Below are 19283 nucleotides of genomic sequence, written 5' to 3'. Positions count from 1 at the left end.
ATCGAGTGCTATGCTTTTTTACTCTTTTTTCTAACTACACCTCTTCCTCTTCTTCTTCCTACATTACATGCATACGTATTTAGAATTTCTAAGATCAAAAGAAAGAAAAACGAAAAAAAGAAGGAAATAAAAAGTAAAGAAATTGCAAATTCAATTTTTATCGCAATATACGCAAATATGAAAATCCTTTTTTTCTTTTTCGATCTAATCGCAATTCAATGATTTTTTTCGACCATGAGAAATGATAGCCAAATATAAACGGCAACGTGCATGCCATTTAGTAGTTGCGGTTATAAATGAAACGTCAATCAACTTAATTGCGAAGCTTATCAACAACGCGTCAATCAAACTACCACGAGACAGAAATTCAATTTTCGAACGAATCTCTGAGAGGAGGAGACAAGGAAAGAGAGAGAGAGAGAGAGAGAGAGAGAGAGAGAGAGAGAGTGAGATAGGAGACTATAGTGATCTCGTATCGACGGTTGATAAATAAGATTCGTATTGAATAGCTCGTCGTTGTCGTCGTCGTCGTCGTCGTCGTCGTTGTCGTCGTCCTATTCCAAATTGAAAGAGAAAGAGAGACAGAGAGAAAGAGAGAGAGAGAGAGAGAGAGAGAGAGAGAGAGAGAGAAAGAGAGAGAAAGAGAGAACGCGATAATTAAAAATTTTAATAAAAAATGTAGTAATCTTTTTGTGATTCCTATTACATTTATTTCTTCATCCGTCATTTGTTAAATCACAATGAGTGCAAGTACACATTACAAATTTTGTGCTTTTCGTATTTTCGTTACATATTGCATTAGGCGTACGATTAAACGTGATTTTCTCGAGTTATTGAAAAACCTTTGTTATTATAAAATAATTACGCACGCGAACGATGATATAGCCATTCTAACAGACTTCGCTCCTATACAAATTATCTTCACCTTCGGTGTTTATAAATTATGCATCCGTAATTTTTCAGGACGATCCGAGAGGAGTAACACTGTATTCGTCAACTTTTCTTTTTTCTTTTCTTTCTTTTTTCTATTTTCTGGATTAATTTTTATAAATATTTCATTTGATACGAAGTTACGTAAGTTACGTAAGTATGATTACGATGTAAATTAAATTTATGTACGTATACTATACAGATATTTATAGCATAGTATCTCAGAGGAGAATCGTTGAGCTCGTTCTCTTTCGATCAATCTAAAGCTGCACAAAACTTAATCAAAATATAATATTAACGAAGCTGAAAAAAAAAGAATGACAATTCGTTCTCAAGTTTTTTTTTTTAATATGAAGATAAGCATTACTTTCTTTTTCACTAATTGACATTAATTCACTTACCTGTTCAAATCTTGTATCAAGGTGAAAATTGTTATTAATTTTCTAGAAAATTTTTTTCTTTTCCTTTTTTTTGTTTTTTGTTTTTTTTTTCTTTTGTTTCTAAAAAGCCAGTTCAAAGAACCCGCGTTCGATCTTGTTTTAAAGTTTGATTATATCTAACAAATTTATTACGAAAAAGAGAGAGAATCGAAGGGAAGGTTAACAAAAAAATAAAAAATAAAAAAAGAAAGGGAAAAAAGAAAATAAATTTTTTTAAATATTAAAAAACAGCAAAATTACATTTTTTCCATCGATCGATCGGATGTGTTTCCCGATGTAAAAGTAAATAATAATTCACGTTTTAAATTCTCGCGCAACGCGTATTCGTAATTCAGATCACTCGACAACGTTCGATTCGAGACGACATACAATCTTTATTTTTTCCTTTCTCGTAGACATTATTAGTTATCGTTTTGTACAAATAGAAGTGTGGCACGATAGCGTGCCTTTATGCGATATAGTAATTCAGCTTTCTCCCTTTCATTTTTCTTATCTCTTGTATTTTCTTTTATTCTTTTTTTTTTATCTTCTTGTTCGTTCTTTCGTTTATGTTTTTGTTCTTTTTTTATCATTTTTTTTTAACGTGAGAAATTAAATCCCCATAGTAATTATATATCTATATGTATATATGTATATGTATATATACAAGGTGTCTTTAAAATAGCTTTATCAAACTTCAGCAATACATAATATCTCTGTTTAGTAAATAAATTAAGAAATATTTTGTGACAAGTAAATCGTTGAAAGAACAATGAAAATCGTTGTACAATTTATTGTTTAGTGAATAATTTATTGATTTACTTTTAATTTAAATAAAACACATATTCGAATATCGATTAGGAAATTCTCATGATAACACCTTTTATATATGCATAGAAATATATTTTCTTTTTTCATGGTTTTCGCTGAAACTGAGCAATAAGCATTCTTCGTCTATCTTAGCGAAAAGACTCTTTTGTTTCTTTTCTTATTCTTTTCTTTTTGTAAATTTCTTTCCATTAGCATTAGAAAGGCAGTGAGAAACAACGGTACATAAGTACGTAGAAAGAAGGAATTTCAGATTATAATTTTCGAGAAACACAATCTTTGATCGTCTTTTTCATGTATATGTATATATATCTTTTATGTATTATGTGTATATTGACAAAAATGGCTGCTCATTGTTGTCACGTGTTATTAACGTGTTCGATAAGAAAAAATCATTGACATTGTCGAAAGATTCAAAACAGAGTGAGAAAAAGAGAGAGAGAGAGAGAGAGAGAGAGAGAGAGAGAGAGAGAGAGAGAGAGATTGAGAGAAACAGAAGTATTAATTTCATAATATCGCCGATTCACCTAGGAACTCTCCGCTGTTTCCAAAGAATACAAACTATTCTTTTATTTAAATGAAAGTTTTCCATTTAAATTATTGATAAGGTTATTTAGTACCTGGAAACATCGTCTTAGATATATATAATACTTAAATTGATTAATTATCATCGTGTAGACCCGCATAAAGAGATTGCATATCTCTCGATGCATTCTTTTTTTACGTAAGACAATCTTGTTTACTGTAGATGAAAAGAAAAAGAAAAAAAAAACAACAACAAAATAGAAAAATCGTATGAACGAATGAGTGATCGAACAGTGTAAAGATTTACCGTGAAAATTGAGAAATGATCGGTCGGAAGAAGAATTGAGATAGATTAAGAAAAAAGTTTTTGAAATTAAAGTAATAAGAAAGAAGAAGAAGAAAAAGAAAAGAAAAGAAGAATAATAGATACAGAGAATATGAGTTGGGATAAACAATAAAACTTGAGATACTTACAAAAAGATTTACATGTATTAATTACGTATCGCTACTTAACGGAATAGTCACAGCACGTGCATGTGCAAATTCTAGAAGGGTTATCGATCTGCTGTGGGGGGGCTTTTAACGAAAATTTTCTTTACGATTATATAAGATATATAAATATAAATAAATATATATATATATCTTATATATATATATATATATAATAACGGTAATACGTACGAAGACAATCATTCCTACGCATAGAAAGTAATGAGTCTCCTTTCCCGAGCAAACAGCCGTAAACGCAACCTCGTTTTAGGGATAGATAGGATGCGTTTATGTGAACGTGTATGTGTGTATGTGTTTGTTTGTGTGTTCTGTGTGTCTATGATATTTATATTCCTTCTTCTCGCCTTTTTTTCGGCACGATAGAATACAAAAAAAAAACGATAAGAAAAGGAGTGCACACAAAGAAAATAAAAAAAAAGAAAAAGAAAGAAAAATTAACAGCAAAAGAAAAAAGGAAAGAAGGAAAGGAATGAGAAGAAGGAAAATTGAAGAAGAAGAAATTGTTTAAGAAAGAATCGTGATTATGTTAGAAATGTGAATCGAGAAGAAACAATGAAGAAGTGAGAAATGAACTATTAAAAAGAAATAATAAAAGAAAGACAAAAATGAAAAAAAAAAAACAAAGTAAACGAAAAAAGACAATCGGAAAGAATGTGTGCGCGTCGCCTTACGAATATTACGTTGACTAGAGTCTAATTTATCTGTCTATATATACACCTAATTTCTTGTTTTTAATCTTCGAATTATACGCGAGTGATCGTGATTTTTGATTTAATTACGATCATTCTCATATATATATATACATATATATATTTATATATTTATATATATATGGTTGTATATATATATTTATATATATGTGTATATATATATATATATGTCGTATTTAGGCGCCTATATCTGTTTTCTTTTCTTTTTTCTTCCTCCCCGTTATCCATATAGGTACATATACAATAATTACGTAATATCGTAAAATACAATACAGTGTTCTCCGCTCTCCGTCCGACGAGATAACGCATCGCATGAGAAATTTTTTATTGGACACGTTAGAAATGAGAAGAAAAATTAAAAAAAAAAAAAAAAGAAAAGAACAGGAAGAAAAAGAGAAAAAAAGATTAAAAAAAATATGTTTTTAAATGTTTTTTTCTCATTTTACATGCTACAGGGAGACCTCGCGAAACAATGGCGGAGCGGTATCTCGTCCAATACAATCTTTCAAACGATCTCAGAACATAATCCTTCATTATTCTCCGACAGCCGTTCATATCATAAATATCTGTATATAATATATTTATCTGAAATCTTAACCGCGACGCACCTGTGTTGCTTATGCGATGTATTTATAATGTATTTTTATTTTAGTTTTTTTCTTTTTTTCTTTTTTTCCATTTTTGTTACTAGAGTAATTGCGTGTCACCAGTGTATTTTTCACCGTGTGTGTGTATGCTTGTCTGAAAACGTCTTCTCTGTCTCTTATTTTTCTTTTTTTTTGTTTGTTTGTTCCTTTCCTCTTTTTACGTATATAATAATATAATATAATATAATATAATATAATATAATATAATATAATATAATATAATTATAATATATAATATAATATAATCATATAATATAATATCATTCCTGTTCTTCCTCTTAAACAACGTATAACTCCGATAAACATTGTCTTTACACGTATCATCTATTTTGGACATCGCGACGAAGAATCGATTCGACTATTCTCAAAGTATTCGTACGAAACGTATACGAAACTTTTACGATAGCCGTATCGATATCGACAATTATTTAATTACGGCTAATTACACTGCGACAGGTATACATGTATGATACAAATGTGTTTCTCTTCTTCATTTTCTTCTTTTTCTCTTCTTTCTCTTCTTCTTTCTCCTCCTCTTCCTCTTCTTCTTCTTCTTCTTCTTCTTATTCTTATTCTTATTCTTATTCTTATTCTTATTCTTCTTCCTCTTCTTCTTTTTCCTTTTTCCTTTCAGTTTTATAAATTCTACTCTTCGATCGATCGATATTAAAGATCGATCGTTATTTAAGATCGTTATTTATTTCAATCGAAAGAAGATAAGAAAAGAAAGAAGTGTTTCTTCACTTTTATTTTTATTCGCACGAAGTTCGAAGGTTCCTCCGATCGATACTCGATCTCACGATACAATAAATAACTTTCGATACCCGTGACTCGACTCGAATCGTGCCTCACGCTCTTAAATCGTATAACATTACAATTATAATTACAAGTTACGCACAGCCGCTTGAAGAAACGAAACGGAATCGTAAATCGTTCCGGCCGAGATCGAGATCGCTTTAAAGACCTTCGAGACGACGTCACACGTTCTCTTTTTCTTGCTTTCTTTCTTCTGTTTTTTTTTCCTTTCTTTTTCTTCCCCTTTTCTTTTCTTTCGTTTCATTTCTTTTCTTTTTTATTTCCACTGACCGATTTTATCATTGTTACGTCATCGTGTGCGATGATAATTACTCCATTCTTTTCAAACGATTCGATAAACGAACGAAGGATCGATTAATTCTCGATCAATTATAACTCTATAGATGAAAATAATCAATCAAAAAATCTGTCAAGAATTTTGCCCTCGATCTTTTATATTCAATCAATATGATAATGATAACGATCATTGTTAAACAGCTGATATTCTTTTCGTCCTTCGTTCATCTTCCACGATCGGTAAAATGAAGAATAAAAACGAATCGTGTATCTCATTTACTTAATCTAATCAGTTGAACTTAACAAGATAAAATTCGATTAGTCAATGCCTTTCGGAAAAGACAATTGCACGCGTCTATAAGTAATTTCTTCAAGTTTTCGAAACATAAAATTTATATAAATATCTATAATGAGTAAGACGAAGATAGAATATTCAATGTTTTCATCTTTGTCTTGTTCAGTTCAATACACTTATTATGTGACACACGATTCATTTTTTATAAGATGTGGTCATTGAACACAAACATACGCACGTTACACACTTAAGCACAGACACATATTTATAGACTCTCTCTCTCTCTCTCTCTCTCTCTCTCTCTCTCTCTCTCTCTCTCTCTCTCTCTCTCTCTCTCTCTCTCTTTCTTTCATTACATTCATACACTTGTTCTACCTTTGACGTCATATATTGTACACATTTTCCATCTGCTCTCTCCCTTCCTTTCAATCGTTGCTTACATTAATGTCTCTAAAAGTTATTTAACAAGAAACAAGAACTTCAGTCTTCGTGTGTGTATACACCGCGCGCGCGCGAACGTATTGACAAAAAGAAATGGCAACGAGGCACCGGCAATATGGCCACTGGAAGAGAATGCCAAAGCGTTGTTGAGAACAACATGTGTTTGAACGTTCGACGCACCGTTTTCTCGCACATCCTATGAATTATCATCCTTTTTTTTCTTTGTTTGTTTCGTTTTGTTTCTATTTACTTATTTCTTCTTTTTTGTTGCTTCGCTTAATTGTCGTTCTTTCTTTTTTTTCCCTTTTTCGTTTTTTGGGTTTTTTTTTTCTTTTTTTTGGTTATCTTTATTTAATATTCTTTCGAAACGTGCGATTAGCTTATCAGAGTAAAAAATCACGCGTTTGTTCCGACTTTGAATTTCGCGCGTCACGTACGACGACGAGGAGATGTTGAAGGCACGTACGATTGCGTCCAAAAGAAGGTAGAGCTTTTTCTTTTTCTTTTTTTTTTCTTCTGTTTCCTTTCCTCTTCTCTTTTCTTTTTTGATCAGTGGACCAAAATGCTCTTCCATTAATTCGTCAACTAACTTTTTTTTCTTATTCCTCTCATTTTTATTCTCACATAGTTCATTTCTCAATCGCAACGTCCAGAGCATTTTTTTTTTTTTATATTTCATTTTTCATTTTCTATTTCTTTGTATGTACTTACGTACATATATTTTGTTTTATATGTACTTATTATAATCCACTTTTTGGACGCAACCGCTTCCGATCTGTTATCGTTAAACGCGTCGCGACGAACACCAATTGCAAGGCTTGAAATTATTATTAATAAGAAAAAGTTTCCGCATAGCAAAGATTAGATTAGAAGGAAAGGTGCACGGAAAGAGAGTGGTCGCGGTCTTCTTTCTTGGCCGATTTATACTTAGAATTTACTGACTCACATTGTGCTCATCGTATTTACGTATGACTTGTTATATAATAATAATAATAATAATAATAATAATAATAATAATAATAATAATAATAATAATAAAAATAATAAAAATAATAATAATAGTAATAATAATAGTAGTAGTAGTAGTAATAGTAGTAGTAGTAAACATAATAATAATAATAATATTAATAATAATAATAATAAGGAGAAGAAGAAGAAGAAAAAGAAGAAGAAGAAGAATAAAAAAAACAATAATAATAACGTAATATAAACAATGGGACGAAATTGTGCAGCGTTTGGAAGGTTCATCCTCAATAAAATATCACGATTGTCATCGGCATCATTCGCCTCGCTGCATCGTTGTGCTTAAAAAATGTCATTTGTTTACGGGAGAGAGAGAAAAAGGATGCAATGATGATAATGATGATGATGATAATGATGAAAGACGATCAATGCGATTACGTCAGTAAAATTACAGAAGTTATCAACAAAGTTTCGCTCGTACGGTTTTGAAATTTGTATCATTTCGAATTACTCTATGTACCTAATGTATTTTGATTTTTTTTTGTATGTTTTTTTTTTTTTGTTTTTCGTTTTCTACAGTTACAAAACCGTACGACTATTTGTGACGTTTGGAGCATTTACGTATATCGAAATAAAAACATCGAATGAATAAATCGAATCGTTAACGCGGGCGCGATCAAACGCTCGATTTGTCATATTAGGACGTAATAATAAAAAAATGAGAGAGGGCAGACGTGAAGGCTCACTCGAGCGATAGTAGGTGAATAATATCGCTGTTGTAATCGTAGGTATCATATCTTATATACGTACGATATAATTGCGAGCTGGATCTGATCCAATCACACGTCATCACAAGTGGCTAACGTATAGATATTACAATAATTTTTATATTCATATTTATATATATATATATATATATATGTATATGTTTATAAATATATACACACACATATCTGGTCTATACGCGTCTGCATATATCTATATACATACTTATATCTATACGAAATATTTACACACCCATTCGCGAATTTGATCTATCGTCCTCCTCTTTCTTATCGATTAAAAAGAGTATATCCTTAATGATTCTTTGGCAACTCGGGCTGTCGGCTGGTCGACTTTATATTTATATGTATATTTATATATGTATGTATATATGTATAATATTTATACGTAATGTGAATGGGCGATATATACAAGAATGAAACAGCGTACACTTACAAGATGGACAAGATAAACGCGATCTATTCGAATCAACCGTCGAAACGTGCAAAATCAGCAAAAACATTTCCCTTTCCTTTTTGTCACTTTACTCGGCTAAACGATTAAGACGAGACTTAGTTTATTTTCTTTTTCATTTTTTTCTCCCTCGGCCCTTTTATTCGTTCGTTTCTTTCATTTTTTGTTCAGTTTTGTTTAGTCAAGCTTTCGTTCAGTTTTTCATTTCTTGTTTCGTTTTGTTTCGTTATGTTATTCTAGATTCACGTGGACATATTTACACGAATGTACGTTCGATAATCCCCCGAGGCTGATCTTGTATACTCGAACGGTCAGCTTTTCCATTGTGCGAGGATCTTTCCAATCGAACAGCTCCTTCTGGTGTCATCTGAATTACACAACAAACGTGTGATATAATAAATAATCGATTGAACTTATTAAAATCGTACGATCTTTATCTTTAGAAAAATTATTATGCCCTAAGTATATTGAAGAAAACGTACAACACTCGACACACTTCCAAAGTCATAAAAATGGCCATCCGATCTTCCGTGGTAATAGCGATGTTTTTTTTTTTTTTGAGGGGGGTGGCTATTTATTATCGTGCGTTTTCATAATATGACGCGGAGTGCACGGGGAAGGGAGAGATATAAATCAAAGAAAGAAAGAAGACAGAGAGAAGAAACATAATTAAGGAAGAGGTGCAGTGATTGAAGATGTTGGAACGCGACGATAATACTTACGAGGGACGTAAATACACTTCCGTTTATGAGGAAGAAACGGTCGATTACAGCGGTTCTGAACGACGTGAGGCGACGCTGCAACCGAAGATAGGCCGGCATCATTGCGGTAATATCTTGCAGCTCGCCTCCATACCCTCAGGTGGCACGCGCATACTGCCGTTCGTGATGTAACCGTTCGCATCGACCGTCACCGAAACACCCGGTGGATGATTGTGATAGCTAACGTTCCTTTGGCTAACCACAATGTTCTTCTCGGATATGCCATGATCGTTGCTACCATGAGCGGCCAGACAAGTCTCACTTCCACGATTGCTCGACGAAGATTCGATCGGATGGTCCACCCTTATGGGGATCGTGTAGTCGGACAGGTACTCGGTGCTCACCTCCACCGTCGCATATTCTCGTATCATCGGTGGTGCTGCCTTCACGGGATAATCCATTGCCATGTGTTGCATGGAGGAAGCCGATCTAATCTCGTTCGGATCGTTACTACTCATCGTTGCCACGTGTCCGTTCGCCATCGCATAGAGATCTGGTTCACCACGTACTTTCGACGACAGCATTGATTCAAGACATTGATAGAGTAGAACGTAATCCTCCTAATGTTAAATAGTTTTTGTATTTTTTTTGTTTTACTTATCTTATTTTATTTTATTTTATTTTATTTTATTTTATTGTATTTTTTTTTGTAGGGACGACGGTATTATCGAATGTAAAAGAAATATGATTTATTGTTTTCTTTTTTTACCTTCGATCGGAATACACCCGGTCTCTTCATGTACAGTAATTTTGCGAACATGTAAATGTCCGCGGACTGTTCGAACTCCAGCTGTTTGTTCAGAGTTGTTAGCAGTACGAAAAGAGCAGCCTCCACGCCACCGTACCTGATACAAATGATTATGATAATCCTTGTAATTATGTATTTGTAAGATTTTTTTATTAAATGCACGATAAATTTAGTCACCTATCCATAACGACGATTGGACCATTTTGATAATCTCTATGAAAGTCTTGTATCACATTGACGAATACTTTGGGGTTATTATTGTGAGGCCATAAACCACCTTGATTCAATGGTCCTTGAACGATTCTTGCACTTAATTCGTAATCGTCCTGTAAAGATCGGACGGCTACCTCGCGTAGAATGATTCCACTGACTGTTTCCTTAATACCACATAATCGTACTCGGAAAGTTTCTGATTCCAAATCCTTTCCTTCCGTTGGCCAGAACTCGGGGTATTCCTGTATAAACAAATTTTAATAAATATGGAGGAGTGTACTTTCGAAAAGTAATCGTGAGTCATAGTTAATTTTAGTTAGAGTACCTCGTCGCACTGAGTCAACATTACGATCGTCTGAGCATTGTGGTCCCACATCATTTGCCAAAACTCCATTATGGTATTCTCCATAGGATGTTGAGTTATAATAAACTCACGATTCCTTTGGAATCCTATCAACGAACATTTCCTTAGTTTAACGTAATTTTAAAAAACTTTCAAATGTAAACCTTTATTTTACAAACTATAAATTTTCATTATAAATTCAAACTATAACTTTTCACTAACGTGAAGAATGTAATAGTAATATTTTGAAAAGAACAAGAGAATAAAAAAGAAATTATCTTTACCCGAGAACCACGTTGCGTTTATGTAATCACTTCCATCAACACCAGGTTTTGGTGTTAAATGTACACGAGCATTTTCGATTGGTATAATCTCCATATTACGATTTTTGTGAATGTTACAGGATTTGGTCGCGGACACGAGATTGAAGTCCTTTGGTTTCCATGACGTCACGAGCTGTTCAAAGAATAAAGAAAAAAGAATGATCGTCAGGCTTAATGAAAAAACTATACAACGAACAAAATTTAATAACAATCGTCGTGATAATTACTTTATATTGAGTATCTAAGTTATTCCAAGCGTCTGTTTTGTTATTGGACGGGCATAGCATGTCTTGAATATGCTGCATCAAATTATTTGCTTCTATATTGGTCTCTCCACTTTCGATTGCCTCTTGCAAAGCATCGTGAATGAAAATGTATTGTTCCTCTGTCTGAACTAAAAAGTTTCTCTGCGTTCGAATGTGTTTTAAAAATCCAAATACATTGATTTCGTTTTTGCTCTTGGCCTGTTTCAGCATGGCGTCGATCACGATGTAGGTCCCAGTACGTCCAACTCCAGCGCTAATAATAATAATTATCATTATTATATTATGTTATGTATATTGTAAATGAATTATAACAAAAGATAAATTTATTATATTATATAAAAAAGATATTATATATAAATATATCATAAAGAAAAGATAATCATTAATAAGTAAAAAAATGAGAGACCATTGTTTTTCTTTATTGTTTTTATTTCATTACCTGCAATGGACCACTATAGGGCCAGCGTCGGATGGATTAGCATTGGAAGATTTACGAATAAAACTGAGAACGGGTAGAGGATGATCAGGAACACCATGATCAGGCCAACCGGTATAATGATACTGCCATATCGTACGTTCTCCCATATTGGTCCCATTCTTCTTCTTCTTAATCTGCTTAAAATTCGAAAACGATCGTCTTACTAACTGTCGGCGTTCGTCATTTAAAAGAAAAGAAAAAAAAAGAAGAACAAAAAATAATTCTTTCTTAACAATTATTATAAACATATACCTTGAGATGTCGAATTTGAAGAGTACGAATAGTATAAGTTGCCATGATGTCCTCTCTGACTAAAGTAACTTGAATATAACCATAAGTTTCGGTGCCTTCTTTGGGCCAATACATATCACATTTTCTCTGTAAAATAGAAGAGAAAGATGATTTTCATTAGAATCAAAATATTATTCGTTTTTGTAATAAATCTTATTTAGAAAAACTTACACGACCACGTTCGACAAGATTAGTGATCATCACAACGATCGATACACGTTGTTCCCAAACCATACGCCAGAAACCATCAAACGTCGGTGGCAAAGGTCCTTGAGTTCCAATGTAAGCTCGTGTACGTTGCCATCCATCGATGTAATTTGCGTTTACATAATCTTGCCCTTTTTTAGGTGGTCCTCCACCGCACGATAACAATTGTACACGCGTGTGATCGTCTGCGAAACGCGTGAAAATTTATAATCTTATACAACAAGATTTTTTCTTTCTTTCTTTTCTTTTTATTTATTTATTATTTTTTTTTTAATAAATAAAACATATTACGTTATTTCGCAATAAATGTCATCGGGAACGAGCGTTATCACTTCGACGTAGTAAGAACGAAGCCGATATCGCGGAATGTGATGAATACATACAGGTAACTTTATCGTTCCACGAAAACAAGTGGACAGTGTCCGGCTTGGTGGTGGAGGATCTGTGACCTCGTTGTCGACAGACAGGTCACTCACATCAAAAGCAATGACGAGAACTGCTCGTTAATCCGATAACATTGTGAATGGTCGAAGCGAATTTACAGTACTTGTGTCACATACATACACATATTGAAATGACTCACGAGAAATAAAACAACGAAACATCTGTCTTGACTTTAAGAATAAATAAAAATTATATCATTCTTATAAAGAAATTATGTCAGCAATTATACTTGATGTAATACGAATTCATGGCTTTGATAAAGACCTAACAAAAAGAAAATTTCTTTCTTTTTCTATTCTTTTTTCTTTTTTCTATTTGCACTTCTTCTCATTTAAATAAACACCGGTCGAATTCGATCATTTTTCGTGACTCATTCTCCGCGCATGTATACGTATATACATATATAGATGCGTCACTCGTCGCAACAAAGAGTAAATAGCGTTCATACGATCTCATCCTTACTCTTTCTCCTTCTTCACTTCGAAGAAGGACAAATGTAGTTCGGGATAATCGTATAAGAAAAATAATCGTATCGAATGTACGTAAGGAATGTAAAAGAAAAAAAAAAAATAAATAAAACAAGACAAAACAAGTAAAGAAATATTTACATGCGAGTATGTTGAGGTATCGATTCTTCGCCTTATTTTCAGCGAATTGCGAATTCTCAACAGTGTAACCTCCACTCTCCGATTGAATAATCTCGTATTCCTTGCTGAATCCGATGTCACCATCGGCGTGCAACTTGGCGACATGTTGAACGAATTGTTGAACGCTTACGGCGGTTCTTTCGCCATCTTGCTCACTGTTCTCCCATTCTTGTAGGGTCGGCACATTTCGTGGTGGATAATCCAGATAGTAATAGGCCGTGTGAAAGCATTTTCTGAAAATCGGTCTAAAGAGACATGTTTTTGATTAATTATTCGCTCGACGTTCGATAAAATTCTCTTTTCTTTTTTAATCTTCCAAAAGTTGTTATTCGTAGGTTTGTATATTTGTTATATAAAAAAATATATATATATTCATATATAATATTTCGTTGTCAAAGAGAATTCACTAAAAAAGAAAAGAAAAAAGTACTTTATTCTCATCTTTTCAATTTTTATACATTATACGTCGGACAGGAAGAAGCAATTAAGGAATAAGACTGATTGGACTCTATCATGCTAAGTGCTAAATTATTATCAAAATTACCTTAACATTTCTTTTAATGTTATTCTACTTTTCCTTTCCTTCTTTTACTTTTTCTTTTTCTTTTTTATTTATATATATATATAACATTTATTCGTCGAACAAAGTAAAAAATAAGTAAGAGAAAGATATCCAAGGCTACGGAGATATGTACAAAACATTATCGGTCACTTTTTTCAAAATCGATATCGATCGTTCGATAAATCGATTTATCTTCGAGGACGCCTTTCTTGACAACATTTTTTATCCGTGATTGATGAAAAAGAAAAAAGAAAAAAAAGGTTACTCGCGAAAAGGTGAACTCAGTTACGGCGAGGAAAGGTTAACGATCTTGACACTTTGCGTGATCGGTTATTTCATGCCAAAACTATTTCGCTTAGCAGTTTATATTTCCGCAATTTGATATAAAATTAAAACCGTCTGAATACTTGTAAGATTTACATATCGTTCGTTGAATTTAAACGAAACTCGTTACATGTATTCAATAATTTTCTTTTTTTTCTTTGGATATATGATACACCATATAACGTTTATAACGTTATTAAATACACAATAAATACACAATGCAACAAAGTTTCGCAAAAAGTAGTTGGAAGTATTGCGCGTCACGTTTACAGCGATATCGGGATATCGATTAAATCGATCAATAAAAAGACGCGAATAGTAAAGTGGAAAAATAGGGATGGATGGATTAAGAGACGTGAACAGTGAAGTGCCATGGATTATCTCGCATTTAGAGTCTTAACCTAAACCAAGATAACACGATTTAAAACTGTATTACTGAGTAAGACAATTATCGTTTATAACGATTTATATATACTGCTTTTAGATTTAAAAAAAAATAAAAAAAAAAAAAAAGGGAAAAAGAAAAAATCGGCTAGCAACGTTTGGTCATGAAAACACGAATGATTATACTTGTAACCGGTTAGTAAGGTATTAACTCGCGTCCGGCGCGGGCGCGGGCGCGAGTACAATGTGAGTATGTGTGGTGGCACCTCGATTTTCGTGGGAAAACGACGCGACATCGCATTTATACGCTCTCCGATGAATCGTATAAGCCTTCATCGGCATAATTCATAAGGTCCGAATGAAAAGTCGCGTAATGCGTATTGCAACGTACGTAATGTTATTACGTCATTTCGAAAATTCATCAAAAAAAAAAAAAAAAAGAAACAATGAGATTATAATTATTTTTAATAGACATATATTCATATGTAGTATCATTTACTTCGTATAGAAATTCTTCGAATCGAAGAAAAGTGATCTTTTATTATATTCTTATTATCGGAATGATAAAAAGAAAGAACGAAAAAAAAAGAAGGAAAAAAGAAAAAGAAGAACTTACAGATCGAGAAATTTCTTCATTTCGTTTGGTAGCTTTTCCAAGGGTCCATTGCAAAGACACACGCTAATAATTATTTGGATTTTGATCACTGATTAAAATATAAATCACACGGAAAGGAAAAGACAAATTCGAAGGAGAGCTCGAATGTAGTAGAAAAAGGAAGACCTAGGGTGTTTCAACGTGTAATCGCGTGTCCCTGACCCGAAAATGATCCCGTTTAGAACATAATCCTTGAAACATCATCCTTGGCCATCATCATCGTTTATATAGTACGTACACATATACGATATTCTCCTTCGTTTTATTTAGAATGTAAAATGATTATATCGGCACAATTCTAAACACACACACAGAAACACACGCACGTGTGCACACACGCACGCACGACACTTCTATTTTTATTTCCTTTTTTTCCTTTTTCTGTCTCTCTTTCTTTCTTTCTTTCTTTCTTTCTTCCTTTTCTTATTTTTTTCTTTTTCCTCTCTCTCTCTCTCTCTCTCTCTCTTTTTTGAACTTAATTCGGTCTCTCTCACTAAAGATATTCCTCGCGAATACGACGACGGTTATCGACTGCACGAAGAAGAAGAAGCCTTAGTATATACACGTCGTTTTAGCTCCGTCTGTTATCACTAGCGATAAGGAGATAGGCTGAGCGTGAGAGACGATGTTATAAAAAGACAGAGAGAGACAAGGAGAGAGGGATAAAGATAGAAAGAAACAGAAAATAGGGGGACAATAAAATGAGAAAAAATAATGGGCAGCTGACAACGTTAACGACATTTCGAAAATCGTTTGCCGTCCCCGTTACCATTTTCCTTTTACCATAAGCAACGATTAGTTCGCGTATCGTGAAAAACGGTGACTCGAGCCGACCACGACGAATGCTTCGAGGAGACTGAAAGAGAATGCTCCTCGTATATACACGCGTACGAGATCACGCGCGCATGATCTTTCCCCGAGACTCCCAACGTTTCTCGCAGCAGCAGCAACAATGTACATATATTGCGAATCTGATCGCTGAAGGTTACTATGTCTCCTGTGATTTTCAAATTTACATTTTACGATACACTTTCACAATATATTTTCAACAGATGAAACTGTTTCTTTCCTTTTTCGTTTTTTTTTGTCCTCTCTCTCTTTTTTTTATTTCTTTACTTTTTCTTTTTTTTTGTTTCTGTAATATTTATTCATCAACAAGCATATAGCCGTATAAAAAAATCGTCGAGAATTTATTTATTTTCAATGATGATTATTACTCGAGACGCAGTTTACTTTTTCGATAAATCAATTTTACGACACTTTTTCAAAGCGTGTTTTTTTTTTCTTCTTGCTTTTTCTCTTCTTTCTTTTTTCTTAGATATATGATAAAAGAAATCTTTTCTTCAGAGTGATACTCGTTTGTCACGTTTATGTCGAAAATATTGTGAGAAAGTATTTGTTAAGAAAGAAATTATAAATAAATAAAGAAATCAAACGAGATAGACCTAACATGTAGATATATTTGATACGAATACGAACTATGCGGATGTATGTAAAAAAAAGATGATTCTTACTTCCAGAGAACGAAGGCTGTGATCGCTAGCATGACGGCGAAGCAAGCACAAACCATGCCAGCTATCACACTAGCACTGAGATCCTTGCTGCTACGACGTTTTAACGGTGGAATCTTATCGCAGTCGTGAGTAACCAAAACATTTCGTGGTGCAGAACTTTCTCCTTGTATGATCAGTCGATCGTTGATTGTACTTTTCGTTGCTCCACGTATGATAAACTCGTAGACCGTGTTCATCGTTAAATTTGGTACGATCATCTAAAGAAAATAAATACACAATCGAAATTTAATTAATTTCTGATATGTTATTGAATAAAAAAAAAAAAAAAAAAAATTTGTTACTATTATCTCTTACGGCACTTTCAAGATGATTCTTCTCGGCTGTTAATTCGATTTCCTCAAAATATTTACTTGTTTCCGTACGATAATTGATGTAATAATAATCGACGGATCCCCAGAAGACCGATGGCCTTGCCCATTGAATATAAACTGAATCATGCGAATGGCAAGTCAAATTTAAAATTTGTGGCTCGCTTGGTCCAGCGATGTCAGTCCTACGAATAATGTGACCGGAAGGCTCACCCTCGTATTTCAACGTGTAAGCTTTCACCCATATATCGTAGACGATGTAAGGCTCTAAAGTAGAAAATAGATGAGAACATTTTTTTTTCTTATCATTAACTATCAAAAGACATATGTGCATCTTCTATCCTTTTATAACGATTAGTATTAATACAAAGATAACACGTATGTACTCTTATCTCGTCTATTCTTGCTAATCTCTCTCTCTTCCCCTCCTTCTCAATCACACTATCTTTATCTATCTCTTATTAACAAACGCTGTAGTATTAAGCTCGATTTAACTCATACTTACCTAAATCTTTTAATACGAATTCAACGTTGGGCCCGCTATTGTCATATATCTTGAGAGTTTGAACGTCTGTATAATTGGAATGCAAATAATAAACACGGTAGCCGGTTATGACGCCGTTGGCACTTTCTGGCTCGGACCATGACAGTTCTATGGTAGTCGAGGTTATTCCACGTGACGTGAAATTCTGGGGTTTCGTTGGCACTGAAACAAAATTTCCGAGGAAATTAAAGTTAGATGTTTGGGACATCGATGACAAAATAAATTTCAATATATATAACATACGATGATATTTCAACGTCGTTGAACTCGCGCGTTTTATAGTTAGGGTTTTCATGTTTTAGTATTCTCATATTGAAAAAAGGAAAGAAAAAAGAAAGAATGCGAAGCATTTCGCAAAGTCTTTTCCGGCAGCTCTCCTTCTTTTTCTTTTTCTTCTTCTTTTTCTCCTTCTTCTTCTTCTTTTCGCCATTTTCTAAGGTGGCCTTCCAATCTTCCACATACAAAGGCAAGTGCGAAGTTCCGACGACCGAAGACTGAATAATTAATAACGACCTCGAGTGTCTTCTCAGACCCCTCGCGCCGACAAGCAACTAGACGCTATTCATTTTGGTACATGGAACCAGGAGTGGAGCTCCTTTAAGACTGGGACTGCATTCTGCACGTCGAAAAAAAGCTTTCCGCGTTATTTATCGGTTTTAAGCTTCCATACTAGGAGGGAGAAAGAGAGAATGAGAGAGAGAGAGAGAGAGAGAGAGAGAGAGAGAGAGAGAGAGAGAAAGAGAATGACAAAGGTAAGGAAAATGAAATGGACAAAAAAATATCACACGTTTCTCTTAACTCTTTTTTGAAAGCTCTTTTTTCTCTTTTGGTTATTTAACAATACCTCAAAATATTATTTGCATTGTTTCCAACAGAGAAACTGTTCTTTGAAAATTACTTCGTTAAATAATTAAGCGTTTAGTTTCTAAACGAACAGGAACATTGATGGCGAACTTCGACGAAATCGATATCTCGAGGCACGATCGACACCTTCGGTGCTTCGACGTAACGTGATCCTCGTTGTGAAGTAAAAAAAAGAAAAAGGGAAACATAAAGAGCAAAAGGAAAAAAGAAAGAAAAGAGTCTAGGTTGATAGTCGAAGCTCGAAATTAATTAACCGTGCAAATCGATTCGAGCTCCCTCAAATGCTTGCTATATAATACCTAACTGATCGTCGAACAAACATACATACAAAGACACTGAGATATATATACATACATATATCCTTACATAAGAATAGTTTTTGACATTGTTTTCGTATACATATTCATCATTTCCGCTTGGTTGTTTCTCGCGAACGAGTGGGTGCGAGCGAGAACTAATATCAAAGAAAATAAATAGAGAGAAGAAAATAAAAAGTATAAGAAGCAACGAAGAAGAAAGAAGAAGACGTATCGATTTACTTCGATTATAGGTACGAGTAGTGCTTCGTCTCGTTTTTCGCTGTCTACAAGTATCACGTCGATTCCGTCGACCTGTTTTATTCAACGAGAACATGGACGAACGCGGACGACTATCATCGAAGATGATCATTTCCGATTAAAAGACATAATAAAAGATTTCGTCTATTTCATTTCAAATATTTATGAATACTCAGACTATTAGAAATAGATAA

The 19283-nt window shown here is 33.6% G+C and overlaps 1 protein-coding gene across 8 annotated transcripts in view; it reads right to left on the bottom strand.

Moving 5' to 3' along the window:
• Positions 1–685: 685 nt before the first annotated feature.
• LOC127064490 (tyrosine-protein phosphatase 99A) overlaps positions 686–19283 on the bottom strand; it is a 328206-nt gene continuing 309608 nt past the window's right edge. For 6 of the 8 annotated variants that reach the window (XM_050995614.1, XM_050995613.1, XM_050995618.1 and 3 more), the window contains 14 exons: positions 17630–17830; positions 17111–17391; positions 16757–17013; positions 13279–13562; positions 12191–12411; positions 11981–12106; positions 11690–11865; positions 11212–11503; positions 10946–11117; positions 10644–10768; positions 10283–10560; positions 10067–10202; positions 9319–9917; positions 686–8963 (listed from right to left, as the gene is read on the bottom strand). In XM_050995614.1, coding sequence (XP_050851571.1) covers positions 9417–9917; positions 10067–10202; positions 10283–10560; positions 10644–10768; positions 10946–11117; positions 11212–11503; positions 11690–11865; positions 11981–12106; positions 12191–12411; positions 13279–13562; positions 16757–17013; positions 17111–17391; positions 17630–17830 — 3050 coding nt within the window. In that variant the 3' untranslated portion in view covers positions 686–8963; positions 9319–9416. The remainder of the gene's footprint in view (positions 8964–9318; positions 9918–10066; positions 10203–10282; positions 10561–10643; positions 10769–10945; positions 11118–11211; positions 11504–11689; positions 11866–11980; positions 12107–12190; positions 12412–13278; positions 13563–16756; positions 17014–17110; positions 17392–17629; positions 17831–19283) is intronic. The other 2 variants (XM_050995616.1, XM_050995615.1) reach the window with 2 other exon arrangements.

Source organism: Vespula vulgaris, chromosome 6, assembly GCF_905475345.1.
Source record: "Vespula vulgaris chromosome 6, iyVesVulg1.1, whole genome shotgun sequence".
In the NCBI taxonomy this organism is placed as follows: domain Eukaryota; kingdom Metazoa; phylum Arthropoda; class Insecta; order Hymenoptera; family Vespidae; genus Vespula; species Vespula vulgaris.
The sequence above is the reverse complement of the archived record's forward strand: the minus strand, read 5'-3'. Positions and strand labels throughout refer to the sequence as shown.